This window comes from Calliopsis andreniformis, chromosome 6 (genome assembly GCF_051401765.1).
Source record: "Calliopsis andreniformis isolate RMS-2024a chromosome 6, iyCalAndr_principal, whole genome shotgun sequence".
Taxonomy (NCBI): domain Eukaryota; kingdom Metazoa; phylum Arthropoda; class Insecta; order Hymenoptera; family Andrenidae; genus Calliopsis; species Calliopsis andreniformis.
In genome coordinates this window covers 5,666,103-5,685,699 of record NC_135067.1, presented here as the reverse complement: position 1 = coordinate 5,685,699, position 19,597 = coordinate 5,666,103, and the positions used below count along the sequence as shown (strand labels likewise).

At 38.9% G+C, this 19,597-nt stretch overlaps 3 protein-coding genes across 5 annotated transcripts; 2 read left to right on the top strand and 1 right to left on the bottom strand.

Moving 5' to 3' along the window:
- Window positions 1-564: 564 nt before the first annotated feature.
- Window positions 565-11,251, bottom strand: Chic (profilin chickadee). 2 transcript variants are annotated; one of them, XM_076380311.1, is made up of 3 exons: window positions 11,010-11,250; window positions 6,932-7,201; window positions 565-2,771 (listed from the first exon to the last, which is right to left on the bottom strand). In XM_076380311.1, exons 1-2 carry the CDS (start codon window positions 11,118-11,120, stop codon window positions 6,932-6,934), a joined length of 381 nt encoding a protein of 126 aa, XP_076236426.1. In that variant the 5' UTR covers window positions 11,121-11,250; the 3' UTR covers window positions 565-2,771. The 2 variants fall into 2 exon arrangements, with proteins under 2 accessions (XP_076236426.1, XP_076236427.1); XM_076380312.1 differs by lacking the exon at window positions 565-2,771 and having other exon boundaries at window positions 6,488-7,201; window positions 11,010-11,251.
- LOC143180523 (nucleolar protein 10-like) lies at window positions 2,767-14,866 on the top strand. 2 transcript variants are annotated; one of them, XM_076380308.1, is made up of 11 exons: window positions 2,767-2,871; window positions 12,090-12,135; window positions 12,205-12,419; window positions 12,494-12,630; window positions 12,700-12,912; window positions 12,994-13,222; window positions 13,299-13,718; window positions 13,803-14,094; window positions 14,171-14,411; window positions 14,491-14,587; window positions 14,692-14,866. In XM_076380308.1, exons 3-11 carry the CDS (start codon window positions 12,243-12,245, stop codon window positions 14,791-14,793), a joined length of 1,908 nt encoding a protein of 635 aa, XP_076236423.1. In that variant the 5' UTR covers window positions 2,767-2,871; window positions 12,090-12,135; window positions 12,205-12,242; the 3' UTR covers window positions 14,794-14,866. The 2 variants fall into 2 exon arrangements, with proteins under 2 accessions (XP_076236423.1, XP_076236422.1); XM_076380307.1 differs by lacking the exon at window positions 2,767-2,871 and adding an exon at window positions 11,852-12,005.
- A 127-nt stretch (window positions 14,867-14,993) lies between these two features.
- Window positions 14,994-17,558, top strand: LOC143180524 (uncharacterized). Its single transcript, XM_076380310.1, has 7 exons — window positions 14,994-15,131; window positions 15,564-15,677; window positions 15,755-15,996; window positions 16,063-16,440; window positions 16,604-16,784; window positions 16,870-17,085; window positions 17,217-17,558. The coding sequence occupies exons 1-7, from the start codon at window positions 15,075-15,077 to the stop codon at window positions 17,454-17,456; spliced, it is 1,428 nt and encodes a 475-aa protein (XP_076236425.1). The 5' UTR covers window positions 14,994-15,074; the 3' UTR covers window positions 17,457-17,558.
- Window positions 17,559-19,597: the final 2,039 nt, after the last annotated feature.

Sequence of the window (19,597 nt, the reverse complement as noted above, 5' to 3'; positions counted from 1 at the left end):
AGCAAAAAACGCCTTGTTTACACCGCTTTATACAAATTTATTGTTCTCTTAAACATTAATCTTGCTACGGTTTCAAAACTTTTATCGACGTATGCAAAAGAACCTTAAGAGGAAGATATCAACCATATCAGCTTTACAATGTCATATACCTAATATTTTCACCGACACAAGTACCTCTCTTTCGTTCTTTCTCTCTGTCTCGCTCGCTCGCTCGCTAGCTCTTTACTCCCCTATCCTTCCCTCCCGGGAGGCTCACCCACTGGCCTCCTCTCCGCGTTCAAGAGGTAGAAGTCTCTCGCGTATAAACTGTTCTTGCGTGTCGCGTTGCTCCCGACCTTTTCGTTCTCCTCCCTTTCTCTTTCTCACTTTCCTTCCTACTGTGCTCGCACGATAGATGGCGAGAGAACGCGTGTCATCGCCGTCGGTCTCGACGGCCGAACGAGAAAAACGGAAGGAAACGATCGATATATATATATATATATATATCAGTCTTTCTCTCGTATCGAAGGACAAGCCCCTAAAAGATCGACACCGATGCAGATATACTTGGACAACGCCTGGGAGTCACCTTTAATTACAATTATTATTTCAATGTTTATTCCTTTTCTTTGTTATCAATAAAAATCGTTACATAGTAGTTTGGGTTGCTGCTTGGCGCCAGACGAATCGACAAGCAACCAGTTATAGTAATAGTAGTAGCAGTAGTATCATAGTAATATAAGTGGTAGCGGTATCGTGTGTGTGTGTACGTGTAGGTATGACTGTGGCTGCCTCTCTGTATGTTGGTACGTGTTACGAGGGCCCCGGCGCAAATCGAAGGAGAACCATCCACACAGCGCGAACAAAGATTCTTCTAAATATGGGCGGCCTGACGCGTTTTCTAACTTGTGCGAATGTATTGGTGACGAAAAACACGATGCCGCTAGGCTAACAATCCTCACCTACAGGATGATAAAAAATCGTAGGGAGTTGCATAGAAATAGACAGTACAGACAGAGATTAGAAGAAAAAAAAGACATAGGCAGGCGAAACGAAACAGATTTGAAAAAGAAGGAACTCCCGCCAAAATTGAGGAAGAACGCCGTGTACATAGTCCCTCAATTTACGCGATCGTGTGTGTGTGTTGCGTGTGTGTTCCTCTGTATGCATGTCGCGCGCGCTCGCGTATGTCATATTTATATATAATATATATATATCTATATATTCATATATAGATTTATGTATACCATTCTGATGTACGCCTTGCGACTCATTCCTCTTATCACGCCCTTACCATTTTCGTATTTCTCCCTCTCATCGATAAAAGTCTTAGCAATTATGACACATCGTTCGTCGTTTTGTTTTATTCTTCTTACACATAGCAATAGTAAAGACAGTAAATAGCTAAAAGGACTGTATCGATTTCTGGGGGAGGCGGCCAGGACTGCGGCCAATCCGTGCCGTTTCACCCGCTGCCGCACGCTCGCCTGCTCCGCTTTATATCGTTGGTCCGCTGTCGTCGCCGTGTCGTCGCCGTCGCCGTCACCGTGTCAAACCGTCTTCGTCCGTCGTCGTCGCGCTGCCATCAAAAAACCGCGCTCGCGCGCGCGCGCGTTCGCCTTCTCGGCCATCCTCTCTCTTTTGCGCTTTGTTGCTCTGCGTTATTCATTTACCGCGCTCTCTCGCACACCTTCAGACACCGCCTCCTCCTCTTGCCTCCTCCTTCCGCGCTTCTCGATCCCTCTAGCCGTGGTGTTCGACTCTCGAACAAAAATCGACGCTTTTCTCTCTCGCGTTCCGATCGCTTTCTCGTTCTTCTCTACGCTTCTTTTCCTCGCGTCTTGCCTCCCCCTCTCACCCTCGGCCGCTCGCTCACTCGCTCCCTCTCTCAAAAACTCGCCGGTTACTTCACGAACCACTCGCTTCCTCTTACGCCCTTTCTGTCTTTGACTCTCATTCTCTCTTGCTCTCGTTCTCGTTCTCTCTCTCTCTCTCTCGCACGCTCTCTCGCTCGCTGTCTTTCACCCTTACTTTCTTTCTCCCTTTCTCTCCCTCTCTCGCATCCGCTCGTGCTCTACAAAAGACCGTAAACCTAACGCAATAGTTTACTATTATTTATTATTGTTATTTCTTATGTTTAATGCATGTTTGTGTGGTTGCCTCTCCATCGACGAATCAACGCCCTCGCTCGACCGCTCGCGGAATGAAGGAACGTGTGACGTCACGTAGCCTTACAAGCGTAGATCGCGCGTAGCTTCTTCTGCGTTTTTCTTCCTCTTTTTTTTTTCTCTTCTCTCTCGCTTTTCCTTTCCTCTCAACGCGCGGAAAAAAGTCGAATCGTTTATTGAAATTAGACTTCTCGCCGAATGGGGCTTCTGATTCACGACGCGCTAACGAAAAAAGAAAGATACAGGCGCTGCGTCGAAGCGAGAACAAAGAAGCGAGCGGTCGTCGGCTCGCGCACAGTTCCGCGCGCGCGGCTCGAAAATCCGCCCCGCGCCGGCCCCGTGGCTCGCGTGCTTTTTCATGAACCGCGAGGATCGCACGTGGGCTTGTTCCCAGATTGTCGCGTCAATATCGAAGAGGAGAGAACGACGACTGGAGTACGATAGCTGTTACTGTGGCTGTTGTTGCGGTGGTGTTGTTGCTTCTCATCGAGTGTCGCGCGGCAAGCTTGCGGCAGTTCCGGCGCGACTCGTGCGGCATGACGCATTCCATTCGCTGTTCATTAAAATAATCGATCGTATCGTTTAATATTAATATTAGATATTTGTGTTGGGTCCCAGAGGTTACTGAAACAGAAAAAACGGAACACGGGCCGCGTTAATTTCCTCGTGCGTGCAATCGTAAGGATGCAGCTCTTAAGTGTTGTGAAATTAATAAATAAGTGAGGTAGGTATACACACTTTCGTTAATATTTTCGAATTCGCCATATATAAGAAATTTATAAGGTGGAAATTAAAATCGTTACGTAGCTTTAGTGGAAAGTCCATAAAAAGGAGGAATTTCGGTAAAGAGTGTTTCATTGTCTGTTAAAAATTACGAGACGTTTGTAAGTAGCAAATATTTTTCTTAAGAACAATCTGATTAATCTTATCTGTCTCTAGGTGAATACGTTTTATAATTCATTGAATATATCACTAAAGTTCACGTTATACGTCTATATTTGAAACCACAGTTAATTTTTCGTTTTATTCTCCGTATGATTAGTCATTTGACCTAAGTGAGCACTGTTAGTGCTCACTTTACTTGCAATTTTCGCCATTAACATGTTAGATTAACCGAAGAAGACAAAAAGGCTTTTTTACTCTGAATGTACTATATGTGTAATAAATATTACAATTTCTTTTTTATCTATCAAACTGTTTCATAGTTTATTTTTTAACATTTTTTGTCAACTTGCAAATAGTAATAAATTATTCAGTCATTATTTTATTAAATATATTCTCTAATAAAAGTGGAAGTACAAATATTAATTGTTCACATTTTATCACATATGTATGCTGTTTTTCTATCGTGTAACTTGATTGCAAGTTCGTAGTAAACTTTGTATGCAATTTCGCAACATCATGGCGAAGTGTTATACACAGTGTACAGTTTCGATAGTCATACGTTTGCTAATTTTATTTCAGACTAGTTCGAGTTCCAGGTGCTCCAAGCGTCAGATAAAATCGTAAACTATATGAGATATTCAATGATTTCACTACATGACCATTTAGAGACATTATAGCGCGTTCTAAGCGTTAGCATCGCGAACTTGTGCACACCTACTTCAGATAAATAAATATCAGAGGGGGGGAGATAAAATACGATGAGATGAAACGAGAAAAATCGGATAAAAGGCAATGCGCTCTTGTCTTGTCTCGGTCATCGAAGAAAAATATTTGCTCGCTGCGAACGCGCGAGCGTATCGCGCGATTAGTCACCGCGCCGAGTCGATATATCGGGCCAAAGAAGTGGTCGGTGGAAATTATGCACGAGTGACTCACTCATGCGGCCAAAAAATACCTAGCGTCTAAACACGCAGATGCATTGCTAGTAATATTATCTATGGTTGGCGATACGCGGAGTAGCGAATCCAAAGAAAGGCCAATAAGTGACGATTTCATCCCCCTCAAAAGTAATAACATCTAAAAAAAATACTACATTTTGAAAAATGTGTTAGATATACAATAAATTATTTAAATTATAGTATTAAAGAGAAATATTAAAATATAAATTACAAACTAATTCCAATTCGTGTAGAGAATGTTAGAATATATAGCTATGTATTTTAGACATTTTTACCTCCCTCCCCTTAAAGGTTTTTGGATCTACCACTTCTTTCAGGCCAATCGTTGGTCGAATTGACGATGCATCTGTGTTCAAGCACCAAGTATTCTTTTATCTAGTCGGCTATTCGCGATGATTTGTACGCACGATACGCCTCGATTCGATTGAATCGCTTGCTTCTTGAAAGTCGAGTCGCGAAAAGGAAACAAAGAATCGAGGATAATCGACGGATATAGCATAGACCTAGCATCCAATGCAATTTTTCTGTCTCACGGTCGGGGGCCTCAGTAGGCCCCTTATGTCACCGATTCGAAGTGAAATATGATTGCAACGCCGTTGGTGGTAAGGATTGAAACTAACTGCGATGATGAAACAGTGAAAGAGAAAACATTTTTAATCGCTTAGTGAGTTAACTTATCTTTAGTTTATTCCTTTAACTTTAACCTCTTCATAAACGAATGTATTTAATATGAAAAAAGATGATCTAATTTGTTTGTTTATTCTACTTTCATCGTTTAATGGATTTGCAAGATTTCTTATTTTCTTGTTCAAGAGTTGCGTAACAAATATTGATACATTGGAATATCTTGGTTAACAATACTTGGACTTAAGGAAACTAAATGTGCATGTATGTATAAGGTTGTCAGAAAGTCAAACTGATTAACATTTAATGCACTTGTTGTTCCTCCACTTTGATCTTAAATTTAAAAAACGATGTTTGTAAATGATGTGAAATTCTGATGTATTATTTTGTGCAGTTAAGCAATTTGGCTACTGAAAGGTTTATGTGTATCGATATCTTTGAAGAGGTTAATGCCTTTTAAGCTCTTTCTACTAATGCAGGGACATTATAATAGGTTTCTGTTTATGAAATTTATCAATATCCCGATCGAGATAAATGGCTTTATTTTTTACTATGTTGATGTTTCAGTGACATGAACTTTCATAAAGTGATAGGTCTATTTTATATCCACGTTTGTAAGTTGACTACGAATGCTTATGCATTTATAGGAAATTTAAATTTCAAAGAAGATAACAGAATACACATAGTATACGAAAATATACGAAACATCGAAAATAAAGTATTAAGAATAAAATACATATATCCCTATTTAGATTTCGTTAAACTAACCCATACGATTGATGATATAAATAAAGCAAATAATTCTACAAAATGCTAATAGTTAAACATTCATATAAATTATAAGTGAACAAGAAAAAGAACAAATTAAAGAGATAAGAAACTATTTCAGAAACTAATAGAAAATATATAGATAATTGATGGTTACATATGTCTAGTAAATTATTCTAAATAAGTTGTTCTACTTCATCTTTAAAAAAAAAATAGTATTTATATTACTTATAAAATAATCTAATATTTATAAAACTATTAATATGCATAAACATCCACAATCTATTTATAAGGCATAACAACATAAGTCACATATTTTCATTTTCAAGATACTAATGTTTCACGTTTTGAACATGAATTTTTCATCAAGATAGATTTTATCATATTCTTGCCTTCAACGCACAAAGCTCCTTGAACACATTCTCATTCTACTAGAAACTACAAATTCTATCTTTCATACCTGAATCAAGTCATAAACTTCAATCTGTTCAAAGTATAACTTATGTCGTACTGCCTTACAGCCAAAGATACAGTATTTACTCGGTATAAGCTCGTCGTTATCTGCACCACTTTTCTTTTCCTTTTAGAGATCTTCCCGTTTTTCTTCAGTTTCATCTCTGATAAAACAAATACGAATCATGGAACACAAATTAATTTTAGGAACATATCTGTTACGCTCTGTAAGCTCAATCTATAAGGCGAGTTGCGAGACTATAACGAGTAAGTCTGTATAATCAACGGTAGAGAAAATTCGGAATCATAAAATATACAGGGCCGTAAATGGAAGCAGGGCCTTACTCACTGTTAGGTTCAATCTGTGATTGTAGAACAAAACGACATAAATCACATTTCTATTTTAGAGACTAGTTTATTGACTTTCAACATTTTTAATTTTATTATAGATTTATATTTGAGTGTAACCTCATTCATTAAGAAAAGACTTCCTTCAATTCAATTTGCTTTTATTACAAATACAAATCCTATTTTCTGTTGACTTCACTAAGTCATAAACCCAATTTTTTGAAAATGCTACTTATGTCATTTTGTCTTACAATAACAGACACAAGTAACCCGCTATGGACCAAGCAGTAAAATAATGCAGGGTCAACGCATAAAATTATTTATTTATTACAAAATTACATAGGAAAGAACAGAAAATTCGTTTAGAACTTACAAAAAAAATATATTTAATTCGAAAATTTAAAAGCAAGAAATACAATCTTCCAATAGTAGTTTATTCGTAACAAAGTATTCTTAAAAATACAGAATGCTATATAAAATAACTGAAGAAACATTGCCAATGAAATGTCGCATTAACGCAACGTTGGTCTTTGATGGGTTAAATTAATTCCTGTTGTACGTTCTGTACATGCGACACTGAGACCATGGACCCCTGCTGGGCCGACCCCTCAAGAGGAAACGACCTTTATCAACTCAGGTAATTTACAACTCCGAATTTTCTTTACCGCCGACTACACCTCTCATCCATGGCACCGTCAACGTCCTTGCGCTTCAAAGCTTCTCATTACGCTCTACGCATATACCAACCTAATAGCCGCAGGACACGAGGTAGTCGCCGAGTTTTTCAACGACTGACGCTGCTTGCTGTGGCTGTATAGGGTCTTCGTAGAGGGAGACGACCACGGCTTGCGTCGTCTTCATGCAGTGTACGCCGACCTTGCCGAGCTTTGCCCTTATCACTCGATCCGTGCCGGACAAGTAAATGTACCTGTTGCCCGCCAAGGTGACGCCCGACGACGTCAGGAGGTCCTGCTCGTCGAATCCCTGGACCAACTTCGCCAGCTCCTCTTTACTTACCTGCACACAGAAATCGTCACGCGTTCGCTTTCACGTAAACGGACTACGAGAACGAAAGAGGAAAATGAAGATTAGTAGAGCGTGAACTGGCAAACATCGAGAGTACGTGCGCGTTTGTTTCACGGAAACGCGGTCGTTCTTCCTCGGTCTTTGCACTTTGGGAGGATAATCCTCCTACTATCCAGACCACCCTCGAGATCCGCCTGTGGGTCTCTAAAAGGGGGAGAGGAGCTTAGGGATGGTGCCTCGGTTTGGTCCCTACCCCAACGACCTTGTACGAGACTGATTTTTCGAAAGTTTGATATATAAATCCTACTGCGACGATTATCGACGAGATTATCGCATTTTTCGTGCTCGCGTCCACTGTTGGCTATCTCGGTTTTAATAAGGTCCGCGATACTAGCAGAGATAAAGGCAATCTAGGAAAAATGTTCCTGTCGAGCCGGGTATGGGCAAGTGTCCATACGCGTCGTTCTCAATAACAAGTTGACTAGTTAGAGGAGGAACCTTGCGCGTAAAAAGTCCTTAAAGCGTCAGCCGTTTCGAGTGTCTGACGCAGTCAACCGCAGCGACGTCTAGCTGGGCGATTACATACTCGGAGAGGGGAAAAACACGGAATCTTGCTATGATTCTTGGTCGATTACGACAGAGCCGCGATTGAAACGAATCCTTGCAAAGATAGCACACCGAGACCTACTTTCTACGAAGTAACGGTCGAACAGAGGACAGACAAAAAAGACCAGGACTTAACTTGCGAGGTCATTGATAGCTTTCGCGAGTTAAAATCTCGAAAAGAAGATTCCTACTTGATTCTTTTTTTTCTGACTCGTAATATGTATTTCAATTCCAATTTCTATTCGAGAAAAATACCGAAGATCAGACACGATGACAATAGGAAATACTTGTTAAGAGTACTCTATAATATAGCAATATGCAGAACGCAGAACATATCTGCAAGTAGCAACAGGAAAGATCGACGAAGGGATACGCGTCCACACGGCTCGTAATCCGGCACGTTTATCACGGTTCAAGGTCGCTTTAAACGATCTCGCATTGAATCGCGTTAACGAACTGAACGAACACCTACGTGCATGTGTCCTACCGCCGCTGAGAGTCGATAGTCTGCACAGCTTTCCGAGTAGACCGAGAAAACTCGTCAAGGTGAAACGAGAAAGAACGATGTCAATGTCTACTTGACGCGAGTTTATCAGCATAACAACAAGCTAAGCGCAGTCCTGACGATGACTATGAATCAGACACCGGTGCAGCTGATCCCTCATCTATGCTCAATAATGAGCCCACATTACAAAACTAATGGCACAAATTTAAATTCGTTATTAATAGCTGTGGCTGTTAAGTAAAACGATATGAGTCACATTTAACAAATTTGAATGCTTGCCTTAACGGAAAATCTGTAGTTCCATCATACGCAGACTAATTATAACAGCTGTATCTACGAAAGATTGGGAATATAACAAAGTATATGCCTATAAGACAACATTCATATGATTCAAAATTTGGAACGTCGATATCTCAAAAATAGAAATACGTGACCTAAGTCGTTTTACTTTCCAAGCACAGATACATGGCAGAATGATATTGGTTGGTGGAAAATGTCGAGAAACGCGGTATTTTTGGAAAAAGCCTCGCCCAATTATAGAATAGCGCGTCTATACCGCAGGGAGGTTCGAGAAGCAAAATTGTTGCTCTGTGATTCATGCGTCCGAGGACATAATATTAGAGAGAAAAAGAAGATATTAGAGACGAAGGACGCAACGAAATGAACTGTTTTCTCTTTTCTCGATTCGTCTGGGCGCCCAGGCACCCGTTTCGCGATTCGAATCACGTCACTGTGGAAGGTTGCTGGCCTAACAGGCGGCCCACCGACCGGCCGGCCGGCATCGCCATTTTGGCATTCGTAACCGGAAAGTGTGCGCGCGGCGCGACACGACACGACACGGCGCGCGAGGCCACGCTGCAGCTGGCAACCTTTATCTCTACGTTTCACCGTCTGCATAAAAGCTTTCCTCGAGCACCGTTGGAAGAACAGTTCACCTCGTAACTACACCCGACTTTCGTCCCTTGCGTGGCATCCCCTCCCTCCGTGACATGGCAACCGAGTCTATTTGACATTTATCCAATGGAGCGTAACCGAAAATCGCGTTCCGCAGCTATCTTTAGACGTCGGAACGGATTGCATCGTCAACGATTCACGGTCGAGTTATTCTAAGCTTTCCTAATTCGCGAAAACTGACCGTAGGCGTGAAGAGGCTTAAAATATGGGCGGTTAAGAAATTTGAGGTCTTAGAACGTAGGATGGAAGTTGAGAAATTCGTGTGACGGACAAAGTTGCTATTTCGCGATTCGTTCCTCGCCTCCTTTGGCTATCACGCGGCAGCGTGAGGATTTACCGACACGATTCGCAAAAGCTTTTAGAATTGCAATGCGGATGGCGCGGCGATCGACCCAGGAGCCCTTCTAGAACTGTCGATTTTACAATTTTAAATAATTTCACCGTTGAACGGTCGACGATTGCCAAAACACAAACCGTGCCTCGAATCGATTGCCGAGCCTGCTGACTCATCGAATTATCGACATTCAGGGATCTCGTTCGATATTATCGCCATACGCTGCACGATTTTCCTCGCTCTCGCTTTCGGTGTCTACGGTGCGTTATAATCGCGACAAAATTTAACCTAACGATCGCGAAATTCACGCGTCGCACCTATGCACGCCTAGCGTCCTTTTCTATACAAAAGCGAAGAGGCGGTACGGCAGAGGGATGAGTCATGCTTCCCAAAGAAATCCACGATTTCCAACAAATTTTCGCCCATCGAGTCACAGGATCGCGAGTTTTACGAACGCACCGGTCCCACCGATGAATAGGAGCCACCATTTCCATGAGCCAGGGACGTCCAGGCAACGTGCCCGGCAGGCAGCCATGTTAAACTTTGTCGAAAACCATTCAAGTTCGACCAGGCAAACTTTTCTGCGTGGCGAAAATAGCCACACCCTGTCGCGCGAGACCTTTCTCGGTCGAACAGGGTTCGTCACTCGAAAAAGTACTGAACGAAGGAATCTGTAGATCCTATCGCGCCGACATAATCTCCTCAGCCGGGTAGGGACAATTCGTGGGCTGGATCGACGATGGCCGGTCCTGCGGACGCATTTGGGCGGTGGATCGAGGACTCCTCGAGAAATACGACTCGAGCCAGTCGCTCGAGAGATACGAATATACCTAAACTTCGTAGGCCCTGCGATGCTTTCCCGTCTAACCGGCGTAGGTAGCACGAGGCACGATCATGCCGGTCCGCGTTAACACGCGGAGCGTTTGCGACGTTTTCGAGGAGCTGGATGGGTATCTAGCTTTCATACTGTTTTCAAAAAGCACGCAGGGGAATGGCTACGTGGCGTGGCGTATTTTGACAATGAAAACCGATCATGCTCGGCGGCCGTGAGACTCGTCGGCGTTTCAGCCGGACGTGTCGGGGGAGATGCCGATTAGTCATCTCGTGGGCTCGATCGCTCGAGACGGACGAGGTCCTGGATGGATTGCTGTATTCGATGTATTACATATGCGTGTGGATGAGAATGGAGAAAGATGTTCGATGGTCGAGCCGACTGGCGACCGCGGCGATCAACAAAGAAAGAGGACGTAGGGTAGGCGAGGAACGCGAGGAGGCACACGATGCGTCTCGAAGCCTTTTCGGCGACCGTTCACAGGCGCACTTTCCCTCTTGTCGGCCAGTAATAGCGGTAACAGCTAGGTCCCGAGGCCTTTGTCGGCTCGGGTACGACGACTACTCACTTCGAAGCCCTCGGATTTTGCCCAGAGATTGCCATCGTGTCCTGCGATCGCAGCTTTGGTAACACACCTAGACGCGAGCAGCTGCTTGTCAACGTAATCCTGCCAGCTCATTTTTTAACACAAGTGGCTCGACTAAACTGTTCACTACCGCACTAGAGACACAACCCGTCACCGACTGACTCCTCTCACGACTACCTATATGCGCTGCCGAACGCCGGTCACACTTCTCTTGCACCCCTCCTTATCCCTCCGCGATTATTCGTTCCTCGCCCTCTTCACCTCTCTGGCCCCCGCGCAGCTCGTGGAACTCACCATCGCGTTCTCCCCACCCTCGATTACTAGATAGAAATTGACTGCCGCGCAGGGGTACCAATTTTCACTAAAAGATCGAGATATCGAAATCTAGGGTAAAATTCAGATCGAGTTTCAAGAAGGAACATTTCAAAAAAAATTTTTTTGAATTGTTTTTATTTGTATTCTTCTTCCGTAAAGTGATGAAGTAATTCATTCATTTCTTTATTTCATCGTTTAATTTAAAGCGTTTTTCTGGTGTTAAGATTGTCCATTTTTCCGAATTTAAGATCTAGTGATATTTCATTGTGAAGCATCTAGGATTTATTTTGAGAATAATACTTCTTTTATTTTGAAGCATTCGTTCTGAAATAGAATTATCAGGCATTTTCTGATCTGTAGAAACGGAGAATCGTGATGAACAATTTACTGTGTGCAGATTTCGATGAAAATGTCATGATTCTAGAAACTTTTATGTTTGGAAGTAGAGCGATACTAGCGACCTCTTTCATAAGTGGGACCTAATTTTTGTATCATAATAGATGTTGCACGTGCTTTCAAGTTTTGGAGTTATTATTTTCGGACAGTATGAACGAGAGTTTTGACAGATTTTAGAGTTTTGTCGTATCTGTGGTCACAATGCAAGTGTCTTGTCCAAATGATGTAAAAATTTATAATTTAAGTGCTGGGAAATCTTTGCCAGAGGTAACACTTAGTTTATTGTATTAATTTTGTTCGGTTGTCGCTCCAGTATTAATCGTTTTTATATTTTTTTTTTTATTTCTCCAGTGGTTATCTGAACGCAAAAGACGGAAATTATTGAAGAAGAATGTCGGTGAGTGAAAAAGTCGCTTGTAGAATAGAATTATATGTAAAAGGTGTATAAATTGTCATATTTTAATAGATATACGACGTCGGATTGAACTCATCCAGGACTTTGATATGCCTGCAGTTAGCACAAATATTAAAGTTTCAAAAGATGGACAATACATTTTAGCTACAGGAATATATAAGCCTCGTGTAAAATGTTATGATGTAAAAAACTTGTCTTTAAAATTTGAAAGATGTTTTGATGCTGAAGTTGTTGCGTTTGATATATTGTCAGATGACTACAGTAAGGTAAACATATGCATAGGTAATGTTATACACAGTACTGTTTGAACATGTGTATTTCAGTATACTCTATATTTCAGTTGGTATTTTTGCAATGCGATCGACATATTGAATTTCATGTTGCTCATGGCAAATATTATAGACTTAGGATACCTCGATTTGGAAGAGACCTATCATATCATTATCCATCATGTGACCTTTTTATAGTAGGAGACAGGTCCGTAATTATTTTTATTTCTAATTGTTTAAGGTAATATTCAGCTAACCTGTATCTAATTTGTTACAGTAATGATATTTATAGAATCAATCTTGAGAGAGGGCAATTTTTACAGTCTTTCTCATCAGAGTCAACTTCCATAAATAAATGTGAAATAAATCCAGTGCATCACCTACTTGTTGTTGGAACTGAAGATGGAAGGATTGAAGCATGGGACCCTCGATCGAGAAATAAAGTGGCTGCTTTGGACTGTGCTCTACATTGTGTTACAGAAGATAGCAAGTAAAGTAGTGATATAATTTAATACACTAAAGAAAATATTTACTCTTCTAGAAGTATAGTGATTATTTTAATGTTATGTAGATTAGAAGCAGTTCCAGCAATTACTAGTTTAAAATTCCAAGGAGGTTTAACATTTGGAGTGGGTACATCAACAGGCCAAGTATTACTATATGACATTCGTTCGAATAAACCATTCATGATAAAAGATCATATGTACGGATTGCCAATTAAGTCCATAGACTTTCATTCAAAAATGGATATGGTTTATTCTATGGACACTTCCATAGTGAAAATATGGGAAAAGAGTAATGTAAGAAAATATATATCCAGGTAACAGAAACAAACAAGAATACTTGAAATTCTTAAATCGGAATCATATTTTACAGGGTAAACTATACACGTCGATAGAAGCACAGAATGATTTTAATGATATGTGCATTGTACCTAACACTGGAATGATTTTAATCGCCAATGAAAATACCAAAATGCAAACCTATTATATCCCTAGTCTTGGACCAGCTCCTTATTGGTGCAGCTTTTTGGATAATCTGACAGAAGAATTAGAAGAAATGAATTATGAAACTATTTATGATGATTATAAATTTGTCACAGAGAAGGAATTAGAAGAACTAGGACTTTCACATCTGAAGGGTACAAATCTTCTCAGAGCTTATATGCATGGATACTTTATGGATATTCGGTTGTATAGAAAGGCACGAGATGTGATGAAACCGTTCGAATTTGAAGAATATAAGAAAAAGAGAATTCAACAAAAAATACAGGAGACTTGTGGTAGTAGAGTACAGGTAATGTATATATTTTCTATTATAACAGCTATTTTAAACTAGTACCTAAAATGTTTTTTACATATTCGTTTTACATATTTATAGATACAAAAAATGCCCAATGTGAATAAAGAACTTGCGTTGAAATTAATGGACGATGAAATGAATGTAAAGAAAAAGAAAAAGAACTCCGCCAGTCTTCTCAAAGATGATCGTTTCAAAGCACTGTTTAGCAACCCAGACTTCCAAGTGGATACAAACTCTGAAGAATATGCGTTGTTAAATCCTGTTATTTCTCAACTTGAAAGAAGCAGAGCAAAGAAATTAAAGGCTCAGTTAGCTAGAGAAGAAGCGCAACAAAAAATGGAGATTGATCGTGAAAATGATGATCATCAAGGTATTACATATTTCTAAATTTCATTTTTATACTTATTTGAAAAATTATTTCAATGTTTAAATTTGTATATTTTCAGATAATAGTTCAGACGAAAGTTTCATTCATGATGATAGTAGCTCAGAAGATGAAAAGACGTGGGTTAAAGAAGTGAAGAAACAATATCGATTGATAAAGAAAAATGAAAGACAAAACGAAGAGACGGATGAAGACGATACCGAAAGTAAGAATCAAGGTTCTGCAAATCAGCCGCAATTTTATGAAATTAAGGAGAATGTGGAATTCAAAGATGCAAAACCGGTAGTGAAAAAACAAAATAAGTACGTATATTATTGTGTAGTTGTCAAAAAACAGTGTAGTATCGTGAATTTTTTGTACAATTATTTTTATGTTATCCAGGACTGCTTTGGGTGAGAGATTAAAAACTCAAGAAGCTCATAGTGCTACAGTTTCTGGTTCTCGTGGTAACAGAGAAATGACTTTTGTTATCGAAAAAGTACGTATTTTTATATGGACACATTTGTTTATCCGTATACACATATATTACAAAGTTCATATTATTTTTTTTGTCATACATTGATACACATGCTTACATTACAGAAACGACGAACAGGTCGCGCAAAATTGCAAGTCAAAAGGCACGGGAAAGAATACAAACATCTTTTGAGACCAGCGGGCAATTTGTTTAAAAAGAAACGTTAATATTTATTACTGTATTGATTTTTTTAACAAAATACTTTTGTTTTGTAAAGTAAATAATGTTTTTACGCTGTTATTCTTGCGTTAGTACTAAGAACGATTACCTCCTCCAAATCCTCCTCTACCCCAACTTGTTCCGTACAACAGATTGCCTATAGGAAGGATAAAATAATTTGTTTCAACGCGATGCATATGGATATCTTGACAGAGGTGAAGTGTCATCACAAAAGAGCGATATAATGAAATTCATACGTTAGGGTGAATCACACGAGGTGCCGATACAAATGTTTTCTTTTCAAGTTCAAAACCACTGTGCCCATCCGCCGAGAAAAATGACAATGGTAAGTTGTGCATCATTTTATTTAATCCTTTGTTTTGTTAACGACGTCTTCTTTACCACGTTACAAGCTACAGATTATAGCTTTCTATATTAATCAAATGTATTTGTATCAAGTTTGAATTTTGAGAATTGTTATGATATGTATTTGGATAAGGACTCAAGGTGATGATCTTGTTTGTGCCACTAATATCGCTGTTTATTTTGGTTTTGAAAGTCCATAGTTAAATTAAAATTTTTCATGAAACCTGTAGGACTGCATAATTCTTTTTTATTATCATCTTGCATGGATGATAGCAATTATATTACAAATAATGTAATTAGTTTAAAATAATTATTGCACTAAACTTTGCTTATCAAGCTGTTGTGTTCTTATATCGGAAAATAAAATAATTTAATGAATATAATACAGTCATATAATGTGTACATTTTACAGGGCAGTTCAAATAATGATTCAAAAAATGGGAAAGATCCTCCGCAGCAAGCCTTTGATCAGACACATTCGTCCACACCATCTGGGTTATCAGATTTACAACTGCAAAGTACAGAAGTAATATTATATATTCTTAGCTTCTTCTATGATATAAAGAGTTACAGGAATATTAACCATAATTTCTTTAAGAATAGGTTGGCGAAATAACTGAAATGCCAGATTTTGAGACATTAAGCACTTCTGCGGTACTTCACTATTGCAAACATAAAATATTAAGACCATATCTTAGATTATTAGGAGTGATGGGGCTAAGATCTGTTAGCAGTGATGACTCTGATCGTTATTCTTGTTATTGTGTACTTGTGAATATTCATACTTTACAAGTTACAATATTCATGTGCATCGGATATGTTTTACAATATATGGCATGCTTCAGGTAAGTCTATCAACTATTATACATTAACAATATGCTTGTTTTTCATAGATATAATTACTACTTTAGGAGAGATAGAGGATTTTGCTATAAAACACCACCATTGGAACTTCAACTTGTGTCAAATGTCACTGCTGAATCTATTCAAAACATTGCTTGCTTTGGAAATATTATATTCAGTTACTTTGTTCCCAGTATATTGCATCTAGCAGCATATTTATATACTGTATATTTATTTCGTATTAAAGAAAATGAACAACTACAGAATTTAATGGAGAGAGCATTCCTTCTCTCTTCTAATCCTGTAAATCGTGGAAATCAGAAGAAACTTGTACGGATACTATGGTTATTCATAGCACTCAGTGTTGTATGGATAATTATGACATTAGTTACAGTAAACATTTTGATGGCCCAAGGAAGCATTGTGTTTCAGTGGCTGGAACACAGGTAATTGTACACATACAGGCTTGGTCAGACAAATTAAGTTTATCGTTTGCATAGCAAGGTGCAACTATTTAAGCGTCGAATTGTATTCTATATTTTGAGATATCTATTTACACAGCATGCATTACGTTATTTTGCACTTCTTCCAAATTTATTTTCTGCACAGTCCATATCAAGTAAAAATAACATTGAAGGTATTCTTGATTGTGTGCACATTATGGCATGATATGGTTCAAGGAACAATTATAACCAGTTACTGTTTACAAGGACAACTTTTATTGGCACATTTGTACTTCTTGCGTGGAAAATTACTCCATCATACATTAGCTCCCATTGATTGGATGAGGGTATGTTGACTCCTTTACAGTTCTTTCTCTTGCATGCCATAAGACAATAAGAATAAAATCATTAATAAGTTTTCTTGTATTGTAGGAAATATGTGAGTTCAAAAAGCTATTGAAATATTTCAATGACGAATTGGGGCCAGCTGTGTGTATCTACACCGTTGTAAATATATCATGGGCAGCTGCAGGAATAGTATGGTTGCTCCAATATGACAATAGCGAGATACAGAATAATCCTGTCACTTGGATTGGAATAATTAACGTTATTTTATGGGCTTTAATATCAATAGCTCCATTCGTGCAGGTATGTTCCAAGTAATATATAATTCTTTTTTAAATAATATACAGCACTTGAAAAATGCATGTATTACATGTTGAACAATTAAAAGAATACAAGAACAAGATGGTCATACCAATTACCTTGACTTTTAATAGGCAGCGCGTTTAACGACGGCCTGTTCCATGATTCAAACTATAGGACACGAAGTGCGTATTCGACCGTTTGTTTATCAGTGTACACCAGGCGAAGATCTAGATACCATACTTTTGTATACTTCATCATTAAAAATGTGCGCCAGACTCTTCCGAGTGCCGATCACAGGCAGATATCTCTGTCTTTTATTAACCACAGGCAGTATCTCCGTCCTAACCCTAGGACTATGTCAGTTCCTTTGATAATTTGTATTACGGTAAATAATACAGTACAAAACGTTCCTTCTTTGTATATTTGTCATTTTACATGTGTAAGTAGTCATTTTTAAATATATATTAACATATATAATCCATACGACTTGTCATTTACCCTTTCCTTATAATTTCTAATATGATCTCAGTTCGAACTACCGCTTATTTTCACATAATGCTGCTTCTTAATATTTGCCTAACACTAACCGTCGTAATTAATCAAAAGCTGATCTTTGCGGCATTCATTACGAACTTGAGATGCCTTCTTCTGTATTATGTTCTCCTGATAAATTCCTGTAATTTCGTCAAAAGCAGAGCACCATATTAGTAAGTGCTAAGAACTGGAAATATCTCTTTCAGTATCATGTTCTCCAGATACTTACCTTTAATTTGACCAAATTCCGAGCAACATATTCGTAAGTATTAAGAATTGGAAATACCTCTTCCGGTATCATGTTCTCCTGATACTTACCTTTAATTTCGACAAATGCCGAGTTACATATTGGCAAATACTAAGATGGGGAAATACCTCTTTCGGAATTATGTTCTCCTGATACTTACCTTCAATTTCGCCAAATGCCGAGTTACATATTGGTAAGTACTAAGATCTGGAAATACCTCTTTCGGTATCACGTTCTCCAGATACTTACCTTTAATTTCGCCAAATTCCGAGCAACATATTCGTAAGTATTAAGAATTGGAAATACCTCTTTCGGTATCATGTTCTCCTGATACTTACCTTTAATTTCACCAAATTCCGAGCAACATATTAGTAAGTGCTAAGAATTGGAAACATCTCTTTCAGTATCATGTTCTCCAGATACTTACCTTTAATTTGACCAAATTCCGAGCAACATATTCGTAAGTATTAAGAATTGGAAATACCTCTTACGGTATCATGTTCTCCTGATACTTACCTTTAATTTCGCCAAATTCCGAGCAACATATTCCTAAGTATTAAGAATTGGAAATACCTCTTTCCGTATCATGTTCTCCTGATACTTACCTTTAATTTCGACAAATGCCGAGTTACATATTGGCAAGTACTAAGATGGGGAAATACCTCTTTCGGAATTATGTTCTCCTGATACTTACCTTTAATTTCGACAAATGCCGAGTTACATATTGGTAAGTACTAAGATCTGGAGATACCTCTTTCGGTATCACGTTCTCCAGATACTTACCTTTAATTTCGCCAAATTCCGAGCAACATATTCGTAAGTATTAAGAATTGGAAATACCTCTTTCGGTATCATGTTCTCCTGATACTTACCTTTAATTTCGACAAATGCCGAGTTACATATTGGCAAGTACTAAGATGTGGAAATACCTCTTTCGGAATTATGTTCTCCTGATACTTACCTTCAATTTCGCCAAATGCCGAGTTACATATTGGTAAGTACTAAGATCTGGAAATACCTCTTTCGGTATCATGTTCTCCTGATACTTACCTTTAATTTCGACAAGTGCCTAGTTACATATTGGTAAGTATTAAGAATTGGAAATACCTCTTTCAGTATCATGTTCTCCTGATACTTACCTTTAATTTCGACAAATGCCGAGTTAGATATTGGTAAGTACTAAGATCTGGAAATACCTCTTTCGGTATCATGTTCTCCTGATACTTACCTGCAATTTTGCCAAATGCCGAGTTACATATTGGTAAGTACTAAGATCTGGAAATACCTCTTTCGGTATCATGTTCTCCTGATACTTACCTTTAATTTCGACAAATGCCTAGTTACATATTGGTAAGTACTAAGATCTGGAAATATCTCTTTCGGTATCATGTTCTCCTGATACTTACCTTTAATTTCGGTAAATGCCGAGTTTCATATTGGTAAGTACTAAGATCTGGAAATACCTCTTTCGGTATCATGTTCTCCTGATACTTACCTTTAATTTCGACAAATGCCGAGTTACATATTGGCAAGTACTAAGATGGGGAAATACCTCTTTCGGAATTATGTTCTCCTGATACTTACCTTCAATATCGCCAAATGCCGAGTTACATATTGGGAAGTACTAAGATCTGGAAATACCTCTTTCGGTATCATGTTCTCCTGATACTTACCTTTAATTTCGACAAATGCCGAGTTACATATTGGCAAGTACTAAGATGGGGAAATACC